The sequence below is a fragment of the Plasmodium gallinaceum genome, assembly GCF_900005855.1.
Source record: "Plasmodium gallinaceum strain 8A genome assembly, contig: PGAL8A_v1_152, whole genome shotgun sequence".
NCBI lineage: Eukaryota > Apicomplexa > Aconoidasida > Haemosporida > Plasmodiidae > Plasmodium > Plasmodium gallinaceum.
The window spans coordinates 250,856-261,884 of record NW_021628316.1 but is presented as its reverse complement, the minus strand read 5'-3'; the positions used below and the strand labels follow the sequence as shown (position 1 = coordinate 261,884).

The 11,029-nt window shown below is 19.8% G+C and overlaps 3 protein-coding genes across 3 annotated transcripts; 1 reads left to right on the top strand and 2 right to left on the bottom strand.

The window, feature by feature from the left end:
- Nucleotides 1–51: 51 nt before the first annotated feature.
- RPS27 (40S ribosomal protein S27, putative) lies at nucleotides 52–444 on the bottom strand (the record flags this gene model as incomplete). The annotated part of the gene is made up of 2 exons (XM_028673861.1): nucleotides 52–133; nucleotides 278–444. The coding sequence occupies 2 exons, from the start codon at nucleotides 442–444 to the stop codon at nucleotides 52–54; spliced, it is 249 nt and encodes an 82-aa protein (XP_028530272.1).
- A 2,137-nt stretch (nucleotides 445–2,581) lies between these two features.
- PGAL8A_00504300 (carbamoyl phosphate synthetase, putative) lies at nucleotides 2,582–9,208 on the top strand (the record flags this gene model as incomplete). Its single annotated transcript, XM_028673860.1, has 2 exons — nucleotides 2,582–2,609; nucleotides 2,739–9,208. The coding sequence occupies 2 exons, from the start codon at nucleotides 2,582–2,584 to the stop codon at nucleotides 9,206–9,208; spliced, it is 6,498 nt and encodes a 2,165-aa protein (XP_028530271.1).
- A 613-nt stretch (nucleotides 9,209–9,821) lies between these two features.
- On the bottom strand, nucleotides 9,822–10,271 carry PGAL8A_00504200 (CCAAT-binding transcription factor, putative; the record flags this gene model as incomplete). Its single annotated transcript, XM_028673859.1, has 1 exon — nucleotides 9,822–10,271. One exon carries the CDS (start codon nucleotides 10,269–10,271, stop codon nucleotides 9,822–9,824), a length of 450 nt encoding a protein of 149 aa, XP_028530270.1.
- Between the last annotated feature and the right edge of the window lie 758 nt (nucleotides 10,272–11,029).

The following is an 11,029-nucleotide window of genomic DNA, read 5'->3' as shown; positions in this document are numbered from 1 at the left end:
TAATTTTTATTGAATATAAAATTTCTTTATAATTAATAGTTTATTTTAATTTTATTCAATTTTTTTTCTAAAGGAGCAACCTTCAGTTAATTTACATTTTCCACCAGTTGGTTGGCATAACATAATATTACAGCTATATTAAAAAAAAAGTAAAAGAAATTATTATATTCATAAATAAATAATGAATTAATAAAAATACTTTATACATAAATATAAAAAAAATAAATACCAAAAAGTATACACAAATAAAAATACATAAATATATTTTTCCTTTTACCTTCCACATAAAACTACATTTTGCGCATGACTAAATAATGTTGTAATTTGAAGACATCCTGGGCATTTTACGTCCATAAAATAAGAATTAGGACTTGGTATTAATCTTTTTAACTTATGTTTTTTTGATTCTTCAACTGGATCCGGATTTAACAAATCGACATTCATTTTGAATTATATAAAAATTATTATAAATATATAAATGAAATGGTTTTCAATTTTTTATAAAAAAAAATTTTGTTAAATAATGAAATATATTATATATATATATATATATATATATATATATATATTTTTAAATGTAAAAATAAAAAAACAAAATCAAGTCACAATGAAATTTTATATGTTAGGAAAATAATGTTTAAATATAAAAACATAAAATGGAATATATTTTTTTCCTATAAATTTTTCATCATTAATTTTTTATATTTTTGTTTCATATTTCTTTTATTTTATTTTATTTTTTTTTTTTTTTTCAAGTATAAACGCCTTAATGTATTTACAAATTTAATATTTTAAATTGAAAAAAATGTTTTTTTTTTTTTTTTTTTCTATCTCAAATCTTTTGCTTTTCTAAATTGCATTGTATGAAAAAAAAAAAAAAAATAAAATAAAATAAAATATATATGCAACCCTTTTTTTATGATTAATTTTTATTTATGTTTTTTTTTTAAATTTAAATTATTTTTTCCTTTATTAAAAAAATAAAAAAACAATTCATAAATGATGTATCTTACATTTCATAAGAAAAAAGTTTATATAAACTTTTTGAAATATTATATTTATATATATATATATATATATATATATATTTTTTTAGCATTTAAAGGGGTGAAAATTATAACTTAAAATATTTTCTTAATTAGGAAATAATGTAAAATATATCTATTTAAATAATTCAAAATAAATTAATATTATATCTTTTTTTTTTTTTTTTTAAAATAAAAATCACTTTTTTAATAGTTTTTATTTTTCCTTTTATTAAAAAAAAAAAAAAAGGATATTTTTAATTTGAAATTTGTTCATCATTTAAAAAACTCTTTTTAAAACTTTATTAAATAATTGAATTTATATTCTTTTTTTTGTAAAACTATATATTGTAAATTAGTTTTAAATTTAAAGAATAACTTTATTTATTTTTCATTCCTTTTTTTTTTTTTTTTTTTAAATAATATAAAAATAATACTTAAGGATTTATGAGATTTTTTTTTTTTTAGGATGTAATACATATTTTCATGTTTTATATATTCATTAATGGTGTTGTATTTTAAAAATTTTTCCGAAATTAAAAGAAAATATAAAAGTTATGTAATATATTTTAAGGTTCTTAAAAGGAGAAACTTATTTATTAGACATTTAATCCCCTTTTATTTCATTATTGAGTATTATTATGTCTTAGTATTTATTTATAATAGATAAATTTTTTTTTTTTTTAATTTAAAATAATATTAAAAAAAATAGAATAATGTAAAAATCACTGAAAAAAAGGTTTTAGCCAACGGAAATATGCCGTAAGTTTTTTTTAGTTATAACAAAAAAAAAAAAAAAAAAAAAGAAAAAAAAAAATGTAATTAATAGCTTAAAGTATTTATAAATATTTTAAAGTATATTAATAATAAAAAATAAATGTATTAATTTAAATTTGGGAATTTTTTATTTTTAAAAAAGAATAAATTCCTTATATATATATATATATATATAAATACATTTTAATTATAGCATGAATTAAAATATTTGTTGAAAAATACAACTCATAAATAAAAACAAATAAATTTAAATTTCTGTGAGCCAAAATATTTTGAGATGAATTAAAAAATTAAAATAAACGAGAAAAAAAATTTAAAAGAAAATTAAAACATATAAAATAAAAAAAAAAAAAAATCTAATAAGGTCAAATCAAAAAAAAAAAAAAAAAGAAAAAAGAGAACAAATTATAAAGTAAAATTTTATTATTATATTATATAATAATTTTTAATTCTGCTTTATATGAAAATATATTTGTATGAAATTTTTTTTCTTTTAAAATTATTTAGCAATCCTACATATATAAATGCATATAAAAATATATTTTATTTGAAATTTTAATGCATTAAAAAATATTAAATATTTATTTATTATATTTGTATCTTTTTTTTTTTTTTTTTTCTTTCTTCCCTTATTAACTTAATTTGTTCACAAATTTGATTATTTAAAAATATGTATACATCAAATTAATTTTTCAGTAATCTAATTCTATAAACGAATTTTTTAATTTAGAACTTTAATTTTTATAATTTTATATATAAATATTTAATTTATATGAATAATGGAATCTGAATTTTGGCCAGATTTTGGTATATTTTAAAAACAAAAATTTACAATTATATAACTTAAATATGAAAAATATTTATAAGATATTTTTTTAATATAAATAAATATGTTATTAATTTTTTCTTTTTTTTTTTGAATTTTAAACATTTTAGATTATAAAACAGTAGGTAAGTTGATTCTTGAAGATAATAGCGAATATGTAGGTTATAGTATAGGTTATGAAGGATCTGATGAAAAAAACAATTCAGAAAAAAATTCATATTTAAAAAATGATAATTTGAAGGAAGAGTTGAAAAAAAATAATAATTTGAAAGATGATTTGTTATTTAAAAATAGTAAAATTGAAAATGAAGATTATATCGTAACAGGAGAAGTAATATTCAACACTGCCATGGTTGGATATACGGAAGCATTAACAGATCCGAGTTATTTTGGTCAAATTTTGATTCTGACATTTCCATCAATAGGTAACTATGGAGTTGAAAAAGTTAATTATGATAATTTTGGTTTAGTTAAAAATTTTGAAAGCAATAAAATTCAAATTCAGGGATTAGTAATTTGTGAATATACAAAAAAATCATCTCATTATAATTCTGTTATTACTCTAAGTGAATGGTTGAAAATTTACAAAATACCATGTATAGGTGGAATAGATACAAGAGCTTTAACAAAAAGATTAAGAGAAAAAGGAAGCATGTTAGGAAAAATAATAATTTATAAAAACAAAAATAATATGAATAAATTGTATAGAGAAATAAGTTTATTTGATCCAGGTCAAATTGATACCATTAAATATGTATGTAATCATTATATTAGAGTATTCAAATTAAAAAATGTTTTTTGTAATTATAAAACTAAGGATGATCTCAAAACAATAAATGATATTGATGAATCTCTTCATGATGAACAAGAAAATGAAAATAATGCAACAAGTTTTTATAATTATCAAAGCACTTCAAATATGGAAAAAAGTGATGATAAAAATATAGATCATTATTCTTTGTTAAGAGACAAGATGAACATATTAACATCTTCAGATGAAAATTTTAAAGATAGTAATCCTTTTAATAGTAATAATACAAATAGTGAAGAACATGATTTATTTTTTAATTTGTATAGTTCTTGTGAGTATAATAAATATTTAATTGATTTAGAGGACAATTCTTTGATTCATAATCAAAATGTAGATGAATATGGTTATTATGATGTTGAAAAAAGTATAAATAGTGTCCTAAATAAAAAACATTTAAAAGAGAATAATACCAATGATAGAATGTTAAATGGAGGTAGCTATATTAATAAAGAACAAAATTGTATGCAAAAAGATAAAGATAATTCTAATAAAAATTTCAATTTAAATAATGATTATTCTTCATATATTAAAAAAAAAATGAATAATGAAGAATTTTTAAATTTAGTAAATAAGAGAAATTATAATACAGAAAAAATAATCGTCATTGTTGATTGTGGTATTAAAAATAGTATAATAAAAAATTTAATGAAAAAAGGGAAGGATCTTCCTATCACTTATATTATTGTACCATATTATTATGATTATAATGCAATTGATTATGATGCAGTTTTATTATCCAATGGACCAGGAGATCCAAAAAAATGCGATTTTTTAATTGAAATATTAAAAAAAAGCTTACAAAAAAATAAAATTATATTTGGTATATGCTTAGGTAATCAATTATTAGGTATTTCATTGGGATGTGAAACTTATAAAATGAAATATGGCAACAGAGGAGTAAATCAACCAGTTATTCATTTAGTAGATAATAAATGCTATATTACATCTCAGAATCATGGTTATTGTTTAAAAAAGAAAAGTATACTAAAAAAAAAAGAATTAGCTATTAGTTTTATAAATGCAAATGATAAAACAATAGAAGGTATAACACATAAAAACGGAAGATTTTATAGTGTTCAATATCATCCTGAGGGTAACAATGGCCCTGAAGATACATCATTTTTGTTTAAAAATTTTCTTTTAGATATATTTAATAAAAAAAAGAATTTCCGTGAAAATATTGGATATAACTTAATTTATATTAAAAAAAAAGTTCTACTTCTTGGTAGTGGTGGATTATGTATAGGACAAGCAGGAGAATTTGATTATTCAGGAACTCAGGCAATTAAAAGTTTGAAGGAATGTGGTATTTATGTAATATTAGTTAACCCCAATATTGCAACAGTACAAACTTCTAAAGGATTGGCAGATAAAGTATATTTTTTACCAGTGAATTGTGAATTTGTAGAAAAAATTATAAAAAAAGAAAAACCTGATTTTATTTTATGCACCTTTGGTGGACAAACTGCTTTAAATTGTGCTTTAATGTTAGAACAAAAAAAAGTTTTAAAAAAAAATAATTGTTTATCATTAGGTACATCTCTAGAATCTATATTAATAACAGAAAATAGAAGTATGTTTGCTGAAAAATTGAAAGAAATTAATGAGGTTATAGCTCCTTATGGAAGTGCAAAAAATTTAGAAGAAGCAATTGAAGTCGCGAATAGAATTGGATATCCTATTTTAGTACGAACAACATTTTCCTTAGGTGGATTAAATAGTAGCTTCATAAATAATGAAGAGGAATTAATACATAAATGTAAAGAAATATTTTTACAAACAGATAATGAAATATTTATTGATAAATCTCTAAAAGGATGGAAAGAAATAGAATATGAATTATTAAGAGATAATAAAAACAATTGTATAGCTATATGTAATATGGAAAATATAGATCCCTTAGGTATTCACACAGGGGATAGTGTAGTTGTAGCACCTTCTCAAACTTTAAGTAATTATGAATATTATAAGTTTAGAGAAATAGCCCTTAAGGTTATCGCACATTTAAATATAATAGGTGAATGTAACATTCAATTTGGTATTAATCCTAAAACAGGAGAGTATTGCATTATTGAAGTGAATGCAAGATTAAGCAGAAGTTCTGCTCTTGCTTCAAAAGCAACTGGATATCCTTTGGCATATATATCTGCAAAACTTGCTTTAGGTTATGATTTAATTAGTTTAAAAAATAGCATAACAAAAAAAACAACTGCATGCTTTGAACCATCTTTAGATTACATTACGACTAAAATACCAAGATGGGATTTAAATAAATTTGAATTTGCATCAAATACAATGAATAGTAGTATGAAAAGTGTAGGAGAAGTTATGTCAATTGGTAGAACCTTTGAGGAGTCTATTCAAAAATCATTGAGATGCATTGATGATAATTATTTAGGTTTTAGTAATACTTACTGCATTGATTGGGACGAGAAAAAAATTATAGATGAATTAAAAAATCCTTCCCCCAAAAGAATAGATGCTATTCATCAAGCGTTTCATTTAAATATACCAATGGAAAAAATTCATGAATTAACTCATATTGATTATTGGTTTTTATATAAATTTTATAATATTTATAGTTTACAGAATAAATTAAAAACTTTAACTTTGAATCAATTATCTTTTTATGATTTAAAATATTTCAAGAAACATGGATTTAGTGATAAGCAAATTGCTTTTTATTTATCTTACAATTCAAAGGTAACCGAAAACGATGTAATGAGATATAGAGAAAATATTGGTTTATATCCTCATATTAAAGTCATTGATACCCTTTCAGCTGAATTTCCTGCATCAACTAATTATCTTTATTTAACATATCAAGGAATGGAGCATGACGTTCTTCCCTTAAATATGAGAAAGAAGAAAGTGTTAATAAATAAGAAAAAGGAAAAAAAAAGAAATATGTTAAGCTCTGAAGAAGAAAATGATGAAGAGAGAGGGAAACATAAAGAGGCATCATATAATAATCATTCACATGATGACATAAATAATTTAACATATAATGTAAATATTGATTCACATAATAATATTTTAAGTAATAATTTAACAATAGAGAAACATAACAATGTTCCTTTTATTCAAGAACAGAACCATTCTAATATTGTAGAATCTTCTCATAAAATGTTCAATAAATATGAAAAAGAAGAAAAGAGTATAGCATCTGAAGAAACAAATATAGTAAGTGGACAAAATTCTTTAAATAATTTATCAAGCAATAACGAAAATATAATTTCAAACATTAGTATTAATAACTTAGGAAATGATAAAAAAGAGATTTATGATGGTACGAATTACGAAACTTTAATTAAAAAGGAATTTTTAAAAAAAGATAACATTCCAAAAAACAGTAATAGTTATAATTTACAACAAAATAATGACAGAAACAACATAATCACTAGTAATACAGGGAACAGTAATTATAAAAAGGAAACAAAAATAATTAACACGAACAAAATTTGTAAAAAAACAAAAAATAGAGATTCACTTAATAATATTGATGATAATTTATCTAATGGTACATCTCATTCTACAAATGATCAATTATTTTTAGATAATTTTAATACTTCAGAAGAAGAAATAGCAAATAAAAACATGGATACCTATTTATTAGAACAAAATATTTCTAACAAAAGTTCTAGTAACTCTTATTATATTGTTGATTCAGTTTATAACAATGAATATAAAATAAATAAAATGAAAGAATTGATAAACAATGAAAATATGAGCAATAATACATTACATAAACGTAATCTATTGAATAATAAGGAAGATAAAAATAATTTATCCTTGAGTAATAATAATAATGCATATAATGAAAAATGGGAAATTGAAAAAAAAAAAAAAAATAAAAATAAAATAAGAGGAAACATTAGTGATAGAGATGAAGATAAAAATGAATTTGATTCTGAAATATCTATGCATAATTTTACTAAATCAAGTGAGGAAGACAATGAAGATGATTATGAATCGTATTCATATACATCTGATAATAATTCCTATGATGATTACGAAGAAGAGAATAATTCGTTATCATCAGAAGTTTCTGAGAATTTGTCTGTATTTTCAGAAAATGAAAATATATTTAATGAAAAATATAATGGTATTGGTTTTAAAATAATTGATAATAGAGATGAAAAAGAAAAAAAAATAAAAAAATGTTTTATTGTATTAGGATGTGGGTGTTACAGAATTGGAAGTTCAGTTGAATTTGATTGGAGTGCCATACATTGTGTAAAAACTATAAGAAAATTAAATCACAAAGCTATATTAATAAATTGTAATCCAGAAACAGTAAGCACTGATTATGATGAAAGTGATAGGTTATATTTTGATGAAATAACAACAGAAGTTATCAAATTTATTTATAATTTTGAAAATAGTCATGGTGTTATAATAGCATTTGGTGGTCAAACGTCCAATAATTTAGTTTTTAGTTTATATAAAAATAATGTGAAAATACTAGGATCAAGTGCAAAAAGTGTAGATTGTTGTGAAAATAGAAATAAGTTTTCTCATTTATGTGACTCCTTGAAAATTGATCAACCAAAATGGAATAAATTCACAAAATTATCTAAAGCAATTCAATTTGCTAATGAAGTAAAATTCCCTGTATTAGTAAGACCATCTTATGTATTATCTGGTGCAGCTATGAGAGTTGTAAATTGTTTTGAAGAATTGAAAAATTTTTTAATGAAAGCAGCAATTGTAAGTAAAGATAATCCAGTTGTTATTTCAAAATTTATTGAAAATGCTAAAGAAATAGAAATTGATTGTGTTAGTAAAAATGGAAAAATTATTAATTATGCTATATCAGAACATGTAGAAAATGCAGGAGTACATTCAGGAGATGCTACATTAATATTACCAGCACAAAATATATATGTAGAAACTCATAGAAAAATTAAAAAAATATCTGAAAAAATATCAAAATCATTAAATATATCAGGTCCATTTAACATACAATTTATATGTCATCAAAATGAAATCAAAATAATAGAATGTAATTTAAGAGCTTCAAGAACATTTCCTTTTATATCAAAGGCGTTAAATTTAAATTTTATTGATTTATCAACAAGAATACTAATAGGATATGATGTGAAACCAATTAATATCTCTCTAATAGATTTGGAATACACTGCTATTAAATCTCCCATATTTTCATTTAATAGATTACATGGTTCTGATTGTATTTTAGGTGTTGAAATGAAATCAACAGGAGAAGTAGCATGCTTTGGTTTAAATAAATATGAAGCTTTGTTGAAATCTTTAATAGCTACAGGTATGAAATTACCAAAGAAATCCATTTTGATAAGTATTAAAAATTTAAATAATAAATTAGCTTTTGAAGAACCATTTCAGTTATTATTTTTAATGGGATTTACTATTTATGCAACAGAAGGAACTTATGATTTTTATTCAAAGTTTTTAGAATCTTTTAGTATTAAAAAAGGATCTAAATTTCATCAAAGATTAATTAAAGTACATAATAAAAATTCCGAAAATTTACTACCAAATATAACAGATTTAATTATGAATCATAAAGTAGAAATGGTTATTAATATAACTGATGCATTACATACTAAAGTTGGTTCGAATGGATATAGAATAAGAAGACTTGCTTCCGATTTTCAAGTTCCTTTAATAACAAATATGAAATTATCATCTTTATTCATTGATTCATTATATAGAAAATTTTCAAGAAGAAAAGAAAATAAATCTTTCTACACAATTAAAAGTTATGATGAATATATAAATTTAGCTTAAAAAAATAAATTTAATTTACATAATTTTGAAAATGTTATTATTTTAATCATACGCATATAAAACTTTTAAAAAATTTTAATAGTAATAATAGTAAAATTTTTTTTTTACATATCTGTAAATTTTTCAACAGATATTTAAAAATATATTTTTAAATATTTACACACATAAATATATACTATTTTGATAATGGCATACGTTATATTAATACTATGAACATATTTTAATTTCAACATATAACTCTTCATGTAATATACTTATATAAATATTTTTGTTTTCCTATTTAATATGAACAAATCCTGCATTAGCAAAAGCATTTTTTTATCATTTCCTATAACTTTTTTATTTTTAAAAAAAAAAACATTTAATTTTCTATAGGTCTTTATCAAATAATGAGTTTTTTTTTAACGAAAAGTATATTAAAAAATAATTCAAGTTTTAAAATATTTCAAATATAATTTTATAGTTATTATATCATTAAAAAAATTAATATTTTTAATAACGATAAAAAACAGAAAAAAATTAATTTAAAAAATAATTAAAAAGTATAATGGTAATTAAAAGCCAATATACACGTGCTCATTTTTTTTTTTTTTTTTTTTTTTTTTTTTTGTTTTCATTCTAATGCTTGTAACAGTATATCAAAATCATCTTTATTTTGTTCTCTTGTATTATTTTGTGTATTTTGTTCACTGTTTTTATTATTTTCTTCAACATTATTACCTTCTTTTGAATTTTTTATTATATCTTTTTCTTCTTGAATAGTTAATTGTTTTTTTAATTCATCATGTATTTCAAGAAAAAGGGAATCATCTAAAGAATTCAAAATATCACGAATAAAAATAGTTGATCTTTTTTCATTTTCACAATGTTCCAATGCTCCGTCAGTTATATATAAAATAAACATAGATAAGCACTTACTTAATGTCTGAATAGCTTCTTTTTTAACCCTATAATTTTTTAAATCTATATTATTATGTATTGTTTTTAAGATAACACTATTAGGAAGTCCAAACATTGTCTCTTTAATTAAATTTATGTTTTCTATATTATTATTGTTTTCCATATTCCCATTAAATTCAAAAAAATAAAAAAAAAAAGATTCTTGTAAACAAGTATGAATTATAAAAAATTGCTTGTCATTTATCAAATAATAAGAATCAGTATGTAATCAAAAAATATAATTTAGACATATGAAAAAAAAAGGAAAATTTTATTTTTAATTTCTTTTCATGTGTGTATATTTTGTATATTAATAATGAACTGAAAATAAATAATTCATATCTAATAATATTCTATTTTAAATTAAATATAAAAAACTATTATTTAAATAAATATTAACTTTCAAATAAAAGTAATTTTTTTTTTTTTTACAAAATTATTTTCGTAGTTTTTTCTTTTTTATCAATTATATTAAGTCATACCTTTAAATGTAAAAATGATACTAAATTTTTTTCATTTTATTTTATTAATATATTCTTATTAATTTTTTTTTTCTTTTTTTATCCCTTAATATAATGCAAATTTAGAGAACAAAATACTTTTTAAAAATATCAAAAATTTTAATTTTTACTTTTTAAAAGTAGATACTACAAAAATTTGTTAATGCATATATTAAATTTAATGTTTACAATTTTAAAAATTTTGCAATAAAAGATAAATAAATATATTCAATATAAATAAAATTTTAATGATAAATTCATTAAAATAAAATTAAAACAAAATAGAATATAAAATAATTATATAAATACAAAAAATAATCATTATAAAAAGAATATTAACAAAAAAAAAAAAAAAAAAAAAAAAAATAAATAAAAAAAAAAT